Source organism: Sparus aurata, chromosome 10 (assembly GCF_900880675.1).
Source record: "Sparus aurata chromosome 10, fSpaAur1.1, whole genome shotgun sequence".
NCBI classification, from domain to species: Eukaryota; Metazoa; Chordata; class Actinopteri; order Spariformes; family Sparidae; genus Sparus; species Sparus aurata.
This window is the reverse complement of record NC_044196.1, coordinates 5,780,583-5,799,623: the sequence shown is the minus strand read 5'-3', so window position 1 is coordinate 5,799,623 and position 19,041 is coordinate 5,780,583. Positions and strand designations below refer to the sequence as shown.

The 19,041-nt window shown below is 38.5% G+C and overlaps 1 protein-coding gene across 1 annotated transcript; it reads left to right on the top strand.

The window, feature by feature from the left end:
• Positions 1-8,635: 8,635 nt before the first annotated feature.
• LOC115590452 (high affinity immunoglobulin gamma Fc receptor I-like) lies at positions 8,636-18,491 on the top strand. Its single transcript, XM_030431815.1, has 5 exons — positions 8,636-8,666; positions 10,404-10,667; positions 11,635-11,880; positions 12,798-13,043; positions 18,430-18,491. The coding sequence occupies exons 1-5, from the start codon at positions 8,636-8,638 to the stop codon at positions 18,489-18,491; spliced, it is 849 nt and encodes a 282-aa protein (XP_030287675.1).
• The last annotated feature ends 550 nt before the right edge of the window (positions 18,492-19,041 follow it).

Genomic DNA, 19,041 nt, shown 5'->3' with positions numbered 1-19,041 from the left:
AGGTTGTCGTTCATATCATAAATAAATAAATGGAAAGGTCAACAGAACAGGAACACCTTTGATTATAAAGCAGTTCAGCACAGCAGCAAAACTTATTATGATCTCAGTGTTGAAATATTTATGTTGATCAACAGTGACAGTGTCACCAAAAACTGAAAATCATGCTCATCATAGAAGTCATGGCAGAACTGCTGTAGTCAGCTGTATGAGGTTATTATATGTAGTTAATGTTAGTTACTGATCTACATGAGGTTGAATTGACCTGCACGCTGTTTGTGACTCGAGCTGCAGTTCAAAGTCCAGCATTTATGATCGTGTTACATATTTGAATACAGCTTTAGACACTTTGGTCACAGTGGTTCTTAGCAGGTGGGGTTCTAACTATCACTGTGTGTGACATACATTGTATGTTCATGAATAAGAAATGTGTGTATCACTTATAAGATAACTGATTTACGTTTGTTATTGATATCAATATTAATATTAGTGTCTGAATATGATCATTAAAACTTTTTTCAGACTGTTTTTTTTTTGCTGGTCAGCGACTTGATTGACTTGATGGCCATCAGCTGATCATTACATATTTAAATGACTCTTTGTTTCTAACGTCACTCATTATTAGCAGCTACAGAGTATTCAAATCTTTATAGCTGATTGATATAAACATTCATAAGTTTGCAGAATATGATTTGCTGAAGAAAGAGTGGAAGACTTACAGAGATCTTTAGGTTTATTTCATACATGTCAAACAGTACAAGTGATTAAGGATGAAGGTGGAGAAATGATCACACTTATAAAACATTAAAAGCTTGTAATAATAAAAAGAAAAAAACAATACAGGAATTTTAATATGAAGCTGAAAAAACAACAACACAGAAACAGATAACAATTCCTTTTGACAGAGCCTTTTGAGTGTTCACAGTGTAACATCTCAACATCTTAAAAGTATGAAAACATATAATAATGTTTCAACAATAACTAAAGTTCTAGCTCTGTTAAAGTTTCAGGTTTTTTTTTTAATTTGTTGCAACTTTAAAACTGAAAACTTTGTTTCTTAAACAACTCAAACCAGACAGAAAATATCCATTCCATGACATTTCTGTTATTGAGTTGAGTTTAGTTATTGAGACAGTATTTATCCGTACTTGATTTTACAGGTTTTTTAAATTCAACAAAATATCAATACAATTACAAGTTGTCTGTGAATTTACATAGTTATATGTAAAATAACATGAGAAATCTGTAACTGTGTGTTAATAAAAGTACAGTTTTCTCCACACAGAAATAATACTTTTGCAAACATATTACTCTATAAATATGAATTTTTGTATTAAAGACATTCAATTGTTAATTCAACTTTAATACTCTAATTACATGTATACAATTAGATAAAGCGAATGACAACAGGAGAAGAAGAATTGGTTTTGAAGTTTGCAATTTGTTTGCTAATTGACAAATGTGTTGTATAATTATGTGACATTTCTCAACAAAAAAGTGGAATAAACAATTTGTATTGACTTTTCTAGCAATGTACATAAAAACTGTACATAAAAACTGCCGGACTGTGATACATGTACTGTGTTTTCATGAGATATTTTCAGTTCCTTTACACTATTTTTGGTGCCTTGGCTGCCAGAATATTCTGTACGTTATATTATGAAGTGTTTTTTTTATTTTTATGCTCCTTGTCCTCTCCAGCGCCTTAAGCAAAGTTCCTTCTTTTTTTCTGTCCTGTTTCTTTTGTTCTGCAGGTTCTCATCTCTGTGTTCTGGTCTATCAGTGATGTTTTTCTCCTTTTCTGCTGTAAATCGCTCTTAACACTAAACTGATGTTCCAGCATCTGACTTTCTGTCTTCATCCACCTGCTTTTGTCCTCTATCTGACCCATCCTGAGAACCTGGTTTGTTACTTAAAGCATCAGTGTCATCTCCTCCCTTCTTATGATCAGTCTCTTTCTGACTGTTATCATCATCTTTTTCCTCCTCACCTCTCTTTCCATCCTTTTCTGAGGTTTGGTCTGGTGCTGCATCGTCTTCTGATGTCTGATTCATGTCGCTGCTCCCAGGATTCTCCCCTGGTTTTTTATCAGTTTGGAGGTCTATGGTTTTTTTTGGAGTACTGAAGATGGAGATTTTCTTCCATTACTCGCAGAGTCAGTGTTGTCATCAGATTGTCTCTGTTTGTCTGTCTCGTCTTCATGTTGTGTTTGTGCTGCTTTCTGTCTCTGACCTGCTGTTAGATTATCTGTAGATGTTTCTGCTTCCTTGTTTTTATCATTTTGGTCCGCAGTATTCTGTCTGTCTGTGTCTTTGAGCTGAGCTGTTCGTTCGTCCCCTGGAGACTGAGGTGTTGAGTTTTCTTTAGTAGATATTGTTTTATCCCCTCCACCTCCATCTCCATCTTTAGTCTTTACTTTCTTTTCCTCCAAACCAGGATGTGTCCCTTGTCCTGCTGGACTTTGATCACCTCGTCTTCCTCCATCAGCTGAACTCTGACCTGCTGATTCAGTTTGTGGTGGCTCTTTATTTTCTGTCTTGTGAGGATCAGTCTTTGCTTCTCCACCCGCCCCGACTGGTTGTTGCTCTCCTTCCATCAGACCCTGACCTTCTGTTTAGACTTTGTCCCCTCCTCTCGGTGTCCTGTGTCCTCACCTTTCTCTGGTTTCTCTCTGAGTGTTTCTGTCTCTTTTTGATCTGAACTACCTTCACTTACTGATTTAGTCTCTTTCTCTCTGTTGTCCAAATCTTCTGTTGTCTGGACCTCATCTTGCTGCCTTTCATTCTCCATCACACATTGAGACCCTGTTCCTACATTTTCTTCTGCCTCCTTCCTGAACTTCACTGGCTGTTCCTCCTCTATCTGATCTGACCGTCCTGTTTGTTCATATTTGCTGTTCATTCCCTCTTCCACCTTGCTCTGATTCTTCAGTGGTTCACCTTCTGCTGCTTTCATCAGGTGCTCCTGTTCTAAAGCTTCATTCCCTCCTTTTGTTTCTTCTTTCACATGGGATGTCTCATCCGAAAGATTTGGCTTGGAGTCTGTGTGCAGAAACACTCATCAGTTTAGTTTTGCTGTGATAATGTAAAAATGATCTAATCCTAAATATCTATGATCTTTGTAGATAAATAAAAAATACATACATTTAAAATTCTAAAGGGTGTACAAAGCAAAATGTAGCACTATGTCTTTATATGAGATGTTCCCTGTTTAATGTATCTTGTGCACACTGGTGTGTATGAGGAAAGACACGACACACGGTCCCACCAGAGTATCACAGTACTGCACCGACCAACAAGTGGCAGTACAACCTGATCACCACAGTACATTTTGGTCTCGTCTCCCTCTGTTGGATAATATAATCCCAAACATAATGGCCTCATGAAGAGAAGTAATATAGAAATACATAGATAAATAAATACAAAATGAAATTAATTAGATATAAATGTAAAAGTATGTATAAAATCATACTTATAAAATAAAAGCACTGTCAAAGAAGAGGTGTTGAACAAGGTTTCTCTGTTATTCAACCACTTAAAGGTAAGGAAGGTGATTCTGGAGGACAAGATGATTGTTGAATGTCTTTCCTAGGTTGCACATACTGTCACGCTTTCTCTGGAATTGCCTTCCCTACCAAAAAAATTACCTTAGTAAGGTTAAAGCATGTGCTAGTAAGAGTGATTTTTGAGTCTCATCCCCAGCTAGTCAAATACTGATACTTTTGGATGGCGGATGATCTGACCTTCAATCCCAAACCGTTTCACAAGTTGGGAAACCAAGTGATTCAGTATAACTATCTTACTAACAGGAGAAAAAAAGATAATTCTTTCCATTAAAATTACTAATACAATTCATGTACGTGACATCACCTTTGGCAGTTATATATGTTCACTTGTTAACGTTAAAAACATAAATTACAAACAAATCACTCTTGACTATCACAAACAGGATGTAAACTTTGGTCTCCAGAGGGAAAGTCTTCTTCGTGCTCCATCTAACCCAGCCACATCTTGACTTGGATTATCTTGCTCTGTATATTATTATTGGAGTGGAAACTACAGCATCAAATTAGCATCAGGCTATTGATCAGGCTGCTGTATTTGACACATCGGGAATGAGAACATGCTTGATTGTCTAATTTCGAGACAAACATACTTTACGTTTGTCTTGGTCATTGTCTGATTGAGTGTTTTTGTTGTTATATTGATATTAAGATGCGATGCTGTAACATCACACTGACTTACTGTTTCTCTTTTGTTTTCGTTTCCAGAAAACAAAGCAAGCTGCAAGAACTAACGTGACGCCAGCGAGTGCAAAGATGACGGCAGCAACAGTTGAACCAGAACCTGATGGCTCTTTGAAGAAATCATCTGAAACAATAAAACACAGAACAACATATTTATTTCAACCAGACCACAGCTGTGTGACGCTCAACCGTTATCATATCATCCATAAAGAACTCAATTATACCTGAAACATGTATGAGTGCCTCTCTGATCTGGTTGATGTGGTTCTGTTGGACTCTACAGGTGAAGCTGTTGCTGTGTCTCTTCTCCACAGTCACTTTGCTGCTGACAGTATAGAGGTCATCAGGACCTCTGACTGTCTCTGTAGGTCCAGCAGAGAGGAGGTTTCCCTCACCGTTCAGCCAGAACACCTCAGGTTCTGGATACCAGCCTGCAGACTCACACTGTAGAACTCCACGACTGACGTTGGTTATCTTAATGAAAACGTTTGCTAATAAGGAAGAGAAAAGTCAGACTGTAATACGCATAATCAAATAAAACAGACTGAACAAAACTGTGCAGAGGATGATAAATAAATGTGGGCTGGCTTACAAATAACAAGCTTAACACTAGTATCTGTATCATATCCTGGAACGAAGCATCTGTAGGTTCCCTGATCAGAAAACGTGACTTTAGAGAGTTTCAGTGACATGTCTCCCCGTCTCAGTCCATCGATGGACACTGATGTTCTCCCCTTGTAGGATGAGTGTTGATCAAAAAGCCGGTCTTCACCATCACGCCTCACATGGACAAATCTGGGGTCCAGGTCAGGCCTCGCCCACTCCAGCATCGCATTAACTGCATCCGTGGCAGGATTCAACTGGCATGGTAGAGTGATGCTCTCACCGAGCAATGCCCCTATCAGCTCAGAAGATTGACCATTCCCCTGACACTGACCTGAAGAAAATAAAATGTTTTAGCATCCCATACTTTACCTAATCACCAGAATAAACACTGGCATTGTACGATCCTGCAAAACCATTTTTGTTTACGTTTCTTTGGGTGCAATTGTCTTTTGTATGTTCTGACACTACAATGCAGTGAATAAATACATACTCTGTGATTCCTACCTCTTGTCTACTATATGCTTTACGGTTAAATGCTAATAACAGTCTGCCAACATGCTCACGATGGCAAAGTTGATACCAAACACCATCTTAGTTAAGATTCTTAGCATGCTAACATCTACTGTGAAGTTCAGGTAAGGCTGGCGCACATGTCATAAACCAAGCATAGGACCAATTCAATTTTGACCCGATGATGGCGCTAGATAAAAAGTCACAGGGTCAGAGTTGATAAAATTCATCCAGGGATGAGTTTGAGTTTCTGAACTGCAGTTCATGGCAATCCTTTCAGTAGCTGTTGCAACATTTTGCATGTCAGCCTCATGTTTTTTATCCTCTGGGGACTGTGAATAAGTGTACAAGTGTTTGATCTTTCAACTAAATGTAAAGATTTAACACAGTGGTGAATTATAGTCAGGGGGCCAAAGTCGTTAGGATTCATCCTTTGGGAACCATGAATGTCAGTGTCACTGTTTTTAGATATTTCTCTTTGGATCTTATTTGTAGAACACTCAGCATATACGCTGTTATCAAGGCTAAATATACAACAATCATTTGTTTTCAATTAATAATTAACACATGTGTTGAACTCTGGATTACAGTAACATTAAATAAGAACACCAGCACCTGTGATCACTCTAATAACCTCTGCACAGCAACACAGGAACGAGTTAATGATTAACCTGTGCCTTTCCATCTTACTCTAAATACAACCCAGACATTATCTGTTATCTAACTGACCTCCCAAAGTCAAACAAGCTGTATCAGGCAATAAACGAGAGGGATGTTTTCACTTTCATTTTCACCAGTCAGCTTATCTACAGTGGGAGTGTGGTGCCCCACTGTGGACAAACTGCAACAGGTGAGATCAATTCATTCAAACGTCCGTCTGCGCACTAAAATTACAATTCATTTTCAAAAGCCTTTATACATTTCCATACAGAGTGATTAAATCATTTTTCCACTATCAGTTCGACAACAATGACCTTTCATCATAATATTAATGTATAAGTTACCTTCATGAGAGTGTGTTAGGAGAAGGAAGACCACAGTATGATGGAAAATCAAAGAATTCCAGGTCAGTCTGTCCGTCTGGTGAGGCATCGTGCAGCGCTGAAAATTAAAATATACCGTATATTTCAGCAACAAAAAATGTTTTCATGTTCGGTTGAAATGAACATATCAACTGTCTGAAATCATGCCTTCCTATATCACCCCAAATCATTGAAATTAAGCTTCTATGTATACTACTCATTGTGAGAGTACATGTATACAGTACATTTTACCTATGATATAATGTAAAAGAGTCGTCTTGTTTTGACTCTGAAAAATGAGTTGTGTTTGATACAGAACTATATGTGATGGCAAATAAAATACAATTCCCACTAAACTGATAATGAAATCAGAACAGCAAGAGTTTTATTTTTAAAGAATGTCTTACCTTTTGTTACTTTCTCAGTCAGTGACACTCGGTTCAACTTCATAAATCAAATTACTACACTGCGCCCGCTCTGTCTTATCTTTTTTAGTACCTACCCACACTCAGCCTATTAGATTCAAGTCTGTGTGACTTGCTGTTAAAAGTGGAGTCAGGAATCAGGATTAAGAGTTTTCCAAGTGTTGTGGAAACTCCTTAAAGTGCGTTGTCTGAAAAATGGTAATCAATGAATTTGTTTCTTTGATTAGTTTGTTAAAATTTTAAACCATTAGTATACTGCTTTATGTCTTTATGCCTGTAAACATTCAGCGTCCCTGTTAATGTGTAACAAATAGACCTGCATTATAGTACTTTGATCCAGTTGCCAGGTAACTGCTGACCACAATTGTAAAATACTACATGATCATATCTGGAGCCAATGAAACCAGAGCCGTGATAATGGTTTCTTTATTGTTTTGTTTAATGGAGCATGAGATAGACAACAGGACTGCAGGGGGCAGAAGAGGACATCTTTTTCATGTGCACACCATCAATATCAGGCTGGCGTTCAGCAAATGTTCAAACAGGCTTGAAAGACTTGACAATGCAGTCACACTGCTGTCTCCTCCCTTTTTCCTCTGCTGTCAAACTGCTGGCATTTTGCTTTTTGTCAAATATATCGGGCCATTCCTGAGCAATTTTTGCAGTGGGGCAAGACACATTGGGCCTCATTCATGAACCGTTCTTATGAACAGATTTGTTCTTAAGTCCCACTTACGAAGATTTTACGAAGATTGTGGCATTCATGAATTTTTTCTTATCCAGGATCCAGGATCTTAAGGAACCTCTTAAGAACAACTTAAGAAAGAATCTATGAAGATTCTTAAGAAGATATTGGTGAATGAGGCCCATTGTCCTGTTCGGGGTGGTGCTGACATTGAGGACTGCTGTTGCCATGAGGGGGTGCACTTGGTCTGTTACTGTGTTCGGGTAGGTGGGGCTTCTCAAGTGGCCACTCACATGAATGCCATGACCTAGGGTCTCCCAACAAGGTCCTTTGATATCATCAGTGACACTCACTTCACCTGTCAGGGTCAAATGTCAAATGTTGTAGCTGCAGGGTGAGAGCGGGCTCTTTGAATAGAATGATGAATGATCGGACCGGCTCCTCTCTGGCAGCTGGAGCTTTGTTTTGTTTTGTTTTTTCCCTCTATTTTCTTTTTCTTTTTTCTTTTTTTCCATCAGTGCAGTGGTAAGAAAAAAGACAAGCAAGTGAACCTGCTGCTAATGAAGGTGCCACTTTGTCTACTGCAACTGTTGCTGCTGCTGCAGCATCTACAGTACACCACCACAACCACCTCCACCTACAACCCAGAGCTCTATGACACAGTTTGTGCAAAAGTCTATGTACTTTAAAATGTATTTTTTGTAGCACTCTGTTCCATGTTGAGAATAATAAGCCATATACATAAAAAAACATTTGATATAATGTATGTTTTGGACATAATTTTTAATTATTTCAGTAATAAATTAATTAAGCAACAAAAAAATCTGAGGAGCCACTTAGGAGCTGAAAGAGCCGGCTATTTTTACTGATGTTAAAAGAGTTTTTACTGAGCCGAGCCATAAGAACCTCTTTTAAAAGAGCCGGAATTCCCATCACTAATTTGAAGTCTAAAGCACGTCTCTACATCACTACAAGACATGTGAAAGATTAGAGTACATCTGCCTGACAGATGTGTTTGCAACACTGAAGCTAAGGCCTGCTCAACAGCAGAAATAACCTGTATAGGAAGAGGAAGTTCTCAGCTGCACTGTGCTGCATTTAGCTTTGACTCAGTCTGACGCTCGTCAGTCAGCAGCGAGACAGCATGGAGGTTACAGCTCTCTGCATCAGACTGTGTAAGTACTCAATTTGTTTTTTCTTGTCATTTTTTGTTTACAAATTCCAACAGAAAGAAAAATTACCAAATTTTATATGAAATATATTGTATAGGGTGTAGCAGATGCCCTGAGTTTTTAATCACTCTCTAATATTTAGGTTATAAAATGTTTGAGATTAGATCAGTAGGTTACAAACATGACCTGATATGTCTCTGCAATGATAACACACAGTATGTCATAGTCATTAGATATAAATGATTTATGAAAGTCACTTTATATTCAGCTATCTACTTGTGTCTTTACAGTGGTGAACCTGATGATGCTGCTGGTTGCACATATTCAGCAAAGTTACCCTCAGAAAACTAGTGAGTAGCACTTGAATGAGTATCAAGGATAAGGATACAAATAATTATCCTCCTAACTCTTAAACTAGCTCTAACCCTAAAACCTTTTTGCTTGAGCCAGCTTGATGAAAGCCTAACACCTGTATAACAGAAACACCATTGAAGGGTTATGTTTTTGATCTTAAGACGTATAAAAGGAAATCATGAAATGTATTTTTCAATTAATTAGCGCACAGATAAACTCATCTGTTACGCCGACGACTCTCATCTAATTGATCAGTCTTCCCTGGAAATTCTAGCAGTTGAGTTGCTATCTGATGGAACCATTAGTGAATAAGAGCTACTTTTATTTCATTAATGATAAACTTGGTTTGGTTTTTACTAATAACAGTCAACGTTCAGCAATATCTAGCCCCATTCTACCTTTCTGAACTGTTAACCACGTATTAGTTTGAAGCGACAGACCCTTTACATGCTGTTGAAATCCCTTCTTGAGATATATGTCTGATGACAAGGATTCTCACTGCAATGGATGCAAGTTTCTTTGGGTTTACTGCTTTACCTTTTGTGCCTTGCCATACTTGTTCCTTCATTTACTGTCCTTCAGGTACGTTGTAACCATTATTTGGGTCATTCACAAACAAAAGTGCAGACCAGACATGCTTCAGCTGTGTGTTTTATTTGGCCATGTGTGTCATTTATTTATTTATTTTTTGGCTTCTTCTGATATATTTTCACAATATCTGGTAATCGACTGATTCTTAATGTATGTGTTTTCCTGTCACTTAGTATCAGATGCAGCTTTGCATACCATTCCAATGAGACTACAAGTCTTTGAAAATGAGTCTGTCTCATTTACCTGTGAAAGAGGTACTGAATTGAAAGTGAGGAACATCATGAAAATCATTCCAAAATGTTCAGTTCGTTCACTGACGTCAACCTTTAACTGCACCATTGAGGTTGCATACAAATCAGACAGTGGAGAATACTGGTGTGAAGGAGGAGGAGGAGAGAGGAGCAACACTGTCAACATCACTGTCACATTCATTGATGTAGTCCCTCAAGAACTGTATTTGTCACAGCTGTGCCTCTTAACAGTTTTTAGTAGTGTTGTTCAGATGGTTCTGTGATCCTGGAGAGTCCTGTCCTTCCTGTGACTGAGAGGGATACTCTGAGCTAGTCTCAAAGTATTACTATCTTTGTTTACCTCCATGAAGCACTTTGTAACTGTTATTTTGACAAGTCATGCACAAAAAACCTCCTGACATCAGATATGCTTCAGCTGTGTAATTAAGTGGACAATCTAATGACTGAAGCCTATTTTGATTGCTTTACATCTGCTTTCTTAACATATGTGCACAATAACTGTAAGTAAACTGGGTCTTAATTGATCCTGTTCTCTGTTGCTCAGTGTCAGATGCAGCTGTTCGTATCGTTCCAACCAGACTGCAGATCTTTGAATATCAGTCCATCTCATTTACCTGTCTGGGGGTAAATGTCTCAGCTGGATGGAGAGTGACAAACGCCAATGAATTCTTGAAAACATGTTCAAATGTCACAGTGACATCAACCTTGACCTGCACCATTGGGTTTGCCTTGAGATCAGACAGTGGAGAATACTGGTGTGAAGGTGGTGGAGGAGAGAGAAGCAACACTGTCCACATCACTATCACTGGTATGTTGACTGTAGGTAGATTTCAATTTTAAAATCACAACACATCAGTGACATAAATGTTATCTCCAGTCCCTAATTCTGTATTTCTAAAGAATACTCTTTATTGCCCTTTTGCTTCTAAACATGTTGTAATGTTGTTCAGATGGTTCTGTCATCCTGGAGAGTCCTGTCCTGCCCGTGATGGAGGGGGAAGATGTGTCTCTGAGCTGTAGAAAGAAGAAGACTTCTTCCAACCTGCCAGCTGATTTCTATAAAGATGGCCTCCATGTTGGGAGCAGCTCTACAGGAGAGATGATCATCCACAGAGTTTCCAAGTCTGATGAGGGACTCTACAAGTGTAACATCTCTGGAGCTGGAGAATCACCAGAGAGCTGGCTGCATGTGAGAGGTAAATGTGATAAAGTGAAAGGCAAGTTAGTATTCTTATAATTATTTTAATTATTGTTTCATCAAGTCAACTCCAGATGTGAGCTGCAACTTGACTGATTTACATTCAACGTATGCTTGAAAAGGCAACCCTGAACCATCTATAAACTGTTTGCATAAAAATGTTATAAATATAATTTATGCCATTGTTCAGCTGGTTCTGTGATCCTGGAGAGTCCTGCTGTTCCTGTGAAGGATGGAGATGCTGTCACTCTGCGCTGTAGAAACAAGGAGACTTCCACCAATCTCAAAGCAGATTTCTACAAACATGGCCACCTCATCAGGAGCAGCTCTACAGGAAAGCTGACCATCCACAGTGTTTCCAAGTCTGATGAAGGATTCTACAAATGCAGAATCTCTGGAGCTGGAGAATCACCAGAGAGATGGCTGGCTGTCAGAGGTAAAATGTTGCATAGTTTATGTTTTAGCATGCCTGCAGTGCAAGAATAGCTTATCTATCCAATGTTGATTTTAAAAAAAACATTTTATATTTACAATGATTCTTCAATCAGTAACAGACACAATCTATTAAATTGTTCAGATGCTTCTGTGATCCTGGAGAGTCCTGTCCTTCCTGTGGTTGAGAGGGATGCTGTCACTCTGAGCTGCAGAAAGAAAAAGACTTCTTCCAACCTCACAGCTGATTTCTATAAAGATGGACTTCTCATTAGGAGCAGCTCTACAGGAGAGATGACCATCCACAGAGTTTCCAAGTCTGATGAAGGACTCTACAAATGCAGAATCTCTGGAGCTGGAGAATCACCAGAGAGCTGGTTGGCTGTCAGAGGTTGCACTGTTTATCATTCAGCGGCTATACATTATTGAATGTTTCTTATTATTCTGTCTACAATAATTCTGCCAAAAGCAGAACACATCACTACATAACAGTTTCAATTCAGTTATGTTTCTATAGAAAGTTGTTGAAGGTTCTCAGTCATCCAGGTCATGGTAATAAAAGAAGTGCGGTATCGTAGGCAACTGTATGTGTTTCTGTTTGTTGAAGATGTTTCATCTCTCATCCAAGAGGCTTCTTCAGTTCTAACTAAATGGGGGACGGGGTGTTGGCAAGCTTTTAAACTCTGTGTCGGTGTTATCATACTGAGTTTTGAGTCTTTAGTGCCACTTGCACTAGTGGGTTATTGACCTTACCAGCCCAGATGCAAATAGTCCTTAAGCTGTCTGAGGAGGGAACTCAGCTTTCTAAGTGCATGAATAAAATATGTTTTTGTTTACTGAGTTTCCTCCCTATATAGCTTAACAACCATTCACACCAGGATTTACCTAGCCCTAGCAACCAACATGACAGCCAGTTGGGGTGCCACAAGTCGCCCTAATGACTTTGAAACTCAGAGCTCACAGGTGTCCTTAACAACTCTGCAAGGACACTCCCACACAGAGTTTAAAAGCCTGCGACTCCGCTCCACTTAGTTAGAACTGAGAAGCCTTTTAGGTGAGAGGAGAGAACCCTTCAAGAAACTGAAACAAGTCTAGTTGCCTACGATACAGCATACTATTAGTATGTAAGTTTCTATAGCAAGTCATTGCTTTAAAATCTGTGAAATGACCTCTTGTAATGTTAAAAATTCTGCCACAAGAGGCCTAAAAGAAGAGATGAAACTGACAACAATTATGTTATTAACTTCCACTAAACGATTAAACAAGTATATTTCATAACATATCAGAAACATCTATTACATCTTTCAGCTGGTTCTGTGATCCTGGAGAGTCCTGCCCTTCCTGTGATGGAAGCAGACGCTGTGACTCTGAAATGCAGAAACAAGCACACTTCTTCCAACCACACAGCGGATTTCTATAGAGAGGGACTTCTTATCAAGAGCAGCTCTACAGGAGAGATGACCATCCACAGAGTTTCCAAGTCTGATGAGGGACTCTACAAGTGCAGAATATCTGGAGCTGGAGAATCACCAGAGAGCTGGTTGGCTGTCAGAGGTAAACAATGCACAGTTTAGGATTAATAAAGCTAAAATCAATTTAGCATGCCCTCAGTGTGAGGACAGCTCAACTGTTTAAAGCTCAACTTCTAGTTAGCTCAGCTACTAATTAGTTGAGTAAGGCTTCAGCAGCCTTTAGAGACAGCCTGTTGCATGCTGTTACAGCAAATAAATTGTCTTGTCTCTACAGATCTTTACAGAGTGACCTGTTTCTCCTTGGATCACCCCTTCTGTCTTCTCCTCCTCGTAAGGACCGTTCTCACCATTTTGATTGTGGCTCTGCTGTTGCCTGTGGTGGTTCTGCTTCACTGTGGGAAACTCAGAGTTACACACACATAACTCATACAGGTAAAAGATAGTTTGGTCATTAAGATCATGAGAACATTTCATTATGCTTTTTGTCAGGTATATCTTTGAGGTCAGAGGAGATACACTTGAAAATGCGATCACATTGGGCCTCATTCACCAATATCTTCTTAAGAATCTTCTTAGATTCTTTCTTAAGTTGTTCTTAAGAGGTTCCTTAAGAAAACCCTACGTCAGATTCACTAACTCGTTCGTAAGCCTCAGAATTGTTCGCAGCTGTGTTCTTACATTGAAGAAAGCCGCAGGAGCAATATATATGCCATTGTTTTGCAGGCCTTGGATGGAGAAATGCCACGTATAAATAGGGTGGGGGGGTTACTAATTGATGGCATGTTTCCAATTTACTTGATTTATCTTAAATCATTGGCACATTTAATTTATTTTAGAATTTAAATTCTTTGTAAATTACCAAAAATATGAAATGAATAAATAAATGAATAAATATGACAGAATTATCACTGTAATATTGCATTTTATTGAACTACACAAAAGAAGAAAACACAACCATGCCAACATTTCGGCACTGAAATTTGCGTAAGAGTACTCCTGAGTGTTCGTAGGATTTGTTCTTGCCTAAGAAAAGATTCTAGATAAGAAAAAATTCATGAATGACACAATCTTTGTCAAATCATCGTAAGTGGGGCTTAAGAACAAATTTGCTCGTAAGAACGGTTCATGAATGAGGCCCAATGTTACTTTGTTCAAATTGGGTTCAAGGTGTTTTGACTTCTCTGATGTGTTCAGTCTCACAGTGGCTGTAAGACGGTCTCTCGCTCAGACAAGGTTAAAATACCACCGCTGTACTGACTGATGCATTGACTATTATTAAAAAGCCACATGTGACTTCGCTCAGTCAATAAGTGTCACAGCTGCTGGTGATAATTTGAGCTCCTCAGACACAAACCACATGAGAAAATGTCAGTACGTCCATTATGTAAATGTAGTAACAACAAATACTTGACAATATGAAAGGGATAAATGGGCGAATTCAGGATGCTGTGATACTCATAGTCTACTCCATGCATCTGCCGTAGGCTTCAATGAACCTGGTCCTAAGGTCCTGCACCAACCAGAACATTACAAAGTTGGTTTAAGTTTAGTTTATTTGAAAACAGGGACAGTGCACATTAATAACATTACTGTAAATGTGCCAGAATTAGCCAAGAGGCTATTTTCATCTGTAGTCCCTAGACAGATGTTAAAGTCACCCTAAAAACAGAACAGAATATAGAAAAAATTAGATTAAAATTACAAAATTACTAGCCAGGGCTATCTACAAAACATGCACAGCAGTTAACAAACATGACAAAATAGCATATATAACATCAATTTAGAAAACATCATTCAAGACGCAAGACACATCACACCACAGCATGCAAAGCAGAAGCACAAATACAGAATGCATGCAACACAATAAAAACAAGACCACAATAAGAAAGCACGCAGTAAAAAGAGAAGATGGCTACAGGTTCAGCACAGACGGAGGACAGGAAGGTGTAATCAAGTGTTAGTGCTGACAGAGCTGAGCACCAATTAACCATCTCTTCAAATGAGCTCTGAATAAACTATAGCTATTCAGGTCTCTAATAGTTGCTGGGATGGAATTCCATTCTAGTGCAGCTCTAACAGAGAATGCAGACTGACTAAAAGAACTTTTCCTAAGTGGAATAATACAGTCTCCTCTTGCTGCACCTCTTGTGAACCCATATGCAGTTGTTCTTATGTTGACGAACTGTCTGAGCGGAGGAGAGGTGGAACCATGTATAATCTTGTACATAAGACAAGTATTTACATATTTAATCAAATTGTCCCAACTCAGCAGGTTATATTTTCTTAAAGGAGAACTTCGGTCGATTTAAACATGCAGCTTCATTGCTCAAGCTACCCTTGACTTGCGAGTACCAAAGACGCGAACAAATTTGGTCCAGCCATTACAGAGCTCCGTGAACGGAGATGTAGCATTGAACGCTAACTGCATGGGGTCAGAACTTTACACTGTGTTTTAAGCATCTTAACATGCTCCACATCTCACACCAGAAGTTATGCAACATCAGCAGACACCTTAGCACACAGCACTGTAGCGTGTATGACTCAAAATGAATAAAAAAGTAGTTAAAACAGTGTGTTTGTGCAAGGAGCTACTTACCTGTTTGTTGACATCCGCGTCTTCCGGTAGCTAGACCAAGCTAGCGTATCCAGCGAGTGTGCACTTAACAGGCTTAACAGGCTATTGTAAGGCTCATGGCTCATGACAGGTTGTAACATGGACATGTACATTATGAACATACACACGAAAATGCTGGAATACGTTTCCGTCTCTGCCAGTGAGGGAGTAAGTGCACGCTCGACGGATTGACTAGTTTGGTCAAGCGTGAAGTTCTGACCCCATGCAGTTAGCGTTCAATGCTACATCTCCGTTCACGGAGCTCTGTAATGGCTGGACCAAATGTGTTCGCGTCTTCGATACTCGGAGGTCAAGGGTAGCTTGAGCAATGAAGCTGCATGTTTAAATCGACCGAAGTTCTCCTTTAATATTGAGCAATGATGAAAACCTACTGGTATGATGACATAAAGTCCCTGCCAACTTTCAAAGCTTCATTGTTCAGAATCTAGGTCATGTGAGGACACATAATCGAGTTCCAATTGTTCAAGCTCCTGAAGACACTGAGTAAGCGACCCTTGAGTTTAGATTGTTCCACCACTAATATATTACATAGAGTGTTTTCTGTCTCACAGGACACAGAGAGCCAAGTCACTGAGGAAGAAATGAGAAAAAAGAAGATGGAACAAATGATATATACTGTTTGTATATAACTGTGTTGAACATATTCATTTATTTTTCAAGTCAGTTATTAAAATAACGTCAAATTCAGTGTTACTGTGCATCTATATGTCTTCTATATACCTTTCATAACTTCAAAATGATACATTTGTATTTTCTTTTCCATGGCTAACAAAACAAATATATGACACTTGTATTTTATCATGTTACTTGAATGCAAAATATGATTATATTAGATTGGGATTGTATTGAAATACAGTACACTTTATGTGCATTCATTAATCTAGTGACTTCAGACAATGGGCTGTAGTGGTTAACAGATACGCAGTAGGACACTTCACTGGTGTTTATTTTTTGGTTCAACCACATTGTTCTGTCTGCTCACGTGTGAGACGCTGATAATAAGAACGCAGCTCCTGCAGCTGTTAAATACACTCCATGTGGTCAAACCGCCCACACGGTGATTTTAGTGTGACACTCAGGTGGAGCCAGTGGGGTTTGGTTGCTTTTTTTGTATGCCTCAATATGTGTGCTGTCTCGGAAAACACACATAATAAAGTGACCTGCTGGTGACATTTGACTCTTGTGTTGTTGGGCTTGTATGTCAGTCTATCATCTATCAGTTAGACTGGGATATTACTGACTGGGACACTCAGAAAACGACATTTTCGGATGATTTCGGACAATATAGAAAACATTTTTAAGGACACCAAAAACCACTGCTAAATAATGGGGACTGAACCCTGTTGAAATACAGTATTTTTCCTGTTTTTTAGCTTCATTCTTTCAAGATACTCTGTTTATTTGTCACCTTTTTAATAAAAGAGGGAATAATCAGGCTAACAGTTGCAGAACAGTGCTGTATTTACTTGAGTTTTATCATATAAGCTTATCTTAAAGAAATGTTGCTTATTGTATTTTACTCAATATTTACTGCATTAATTTATAAAACATAACTCACTCACACACATACACATATATGCATGTACACACACACACACATGCACACACCAAACACACACACACACACACACTGACAGAAACCATGCAAAGTAACTCCTCAAACTTCACACCTGCCATCATTATAAAAATGTTCCTTTGTCCATACAGAAATCTTAATGCTCATGTTTGAGTGTAGAAATATACAGGTACAGTTGTTTTGAACTTGCAGGCTGATATTTATTACTTTGAGCAGCAGGGAATGTCGGCTCAGTTTGATATAGAAATGTATTTTAAATGAATATTTAAAATAGTTTGTACGTGTTGGTTTAAAGTAAGACTATCTTATAATAATCTACTAACCTACAACGCCTTGTGTCAGCTCTTCAAGGTTAAAGTCTACGTTTTATTGGTCAGATAATGTTTTCTGGGGCTGTGTGACTTAGCCAAGAATCAGGTATGTCTGCTTCATTTGTCGTTTGATAGAAACTATCATTTTAAATGAAAGTTTAAACATGACTTTACAGAGTGTTACTGTTTTGTAGTTTTCCATGAATCTGGATGTTTTTCCTTGTTTTACTGTCAACCTTTATTTTAGAACATCATTTTGTGGCACCACAGATATAACTCTTTGTTTAGAACTCTGAAACAACAAACTGCTATGCATCGAAAACATTATATGCTTTATAAACTACCAGGTAGATTATTGATTACAAAACTTAAACTGAAACAGTGGTAGTTTTTTTCATATTCTGGGAAACAACATATGCTAATGTGCTAAGGAAGTGTTTTATGATAAAGAACAACCTAAAACGAATATTTGACATCAACATATCAACAAGTCCAAAGTAAGTAATATCACAGATACAAAGAACTACAAAAACAACACATCCATAAAGTATGTACAAAGCCTGGATTGAGAGCTCAGTTGTAACTCCCTGAACAAAGTAGGTTAGCAGTTGAAAATGTAGGTCAGCTTTAAGTCGGCTATGACTGGAACTCAGGTGCTAGCACAGAGAAATAATACTGAACCGACCATTCGGATATTGTCACTGTGTGATGCACAGTGAATCTCAATACTGGAAATATTAGAATAAGCAGTATCATATGTGTTTGTTTAGTGTTTTTTGTTTGTATTTTTCTTGTTTCTTGTTTGTTAAGTTTTTTGCAAATACCACCATTTCAGATTCATCATTGTTGTGTTTGGTCTACCTGGACAGTAACATCTCATAACTGGTTTGTGTCAATTTTTAGATCTAATCTCCGACATGATTCACGGTATGTTGTCTCACCTCAGTGTCTTCAGTGCTGTGGCTGCCTTACTTCTCCTGCCAGATTCATGTGGAGGTAGAGTATTAAGAAATAAAAAGACATGTGTTGGCACAAAGAAAGAAATAAAACAAAGAAAAACTACAGTAAACCAGCACTGTTGTATCATAAACCTGAGACAACAGGAGCCCAAATTATAAACCAAAGTTACCTGAGTTTGGCTAGCAGTCTATAAATCAAACCTTTACTGTAATATTTCATATAGTTTTTTTCACCTAATCAGTTCCAAAGTGTGTTTGTGTAATGTCATTCTATATTACAACATTGTGTCCCAAAGATGCAACCACTTGCAATGTACTTGGCCAATTTCATTTTTGTTTTTCTTTTAGATACTGACCCGCTGATTCCATTTTGGCCAACATGCTTGTTACCCTTTTTACATTGAAAATTCAACTGTATATCCCACTACATGTTCTGATAGATCAGTGCACCAATACGTCCCCTGCAGTGGGAGGGCGTACTGACACAAGTATACAAGCTAAAAACAGATCTGCTTCTCGCTCAGGTCAGTCTGAAGTCATTGGTCCACTTCAGCCAGTCGTAGCATCAGTTGGTGATAACATCACCTTGCCATGCCACC

Bases quoted from the DNA above. Each gene is read 5' to 3' on its own strand.
- LOC115590452 (XM_030431815.1), top strand. From the start codon at position 8,636: ATGGAGGTTACAGCTCTCTGCATCAGACTGT. The intron at 10,668-11,634 runs GTATGTTGACTG...TAAATTGTTCAG, and splicing joins TGTCCACATCACTATCACTG to ATGCTTCTGTGATCCTGGAG. The intron at 13,044-18,429 runs GTAAACAATGCA...GTCTCACCTCAG, and splicing joins GAGCTGGTTGGCTGTCAGAG to TGTCTTCAGTGCTGTGGCTG.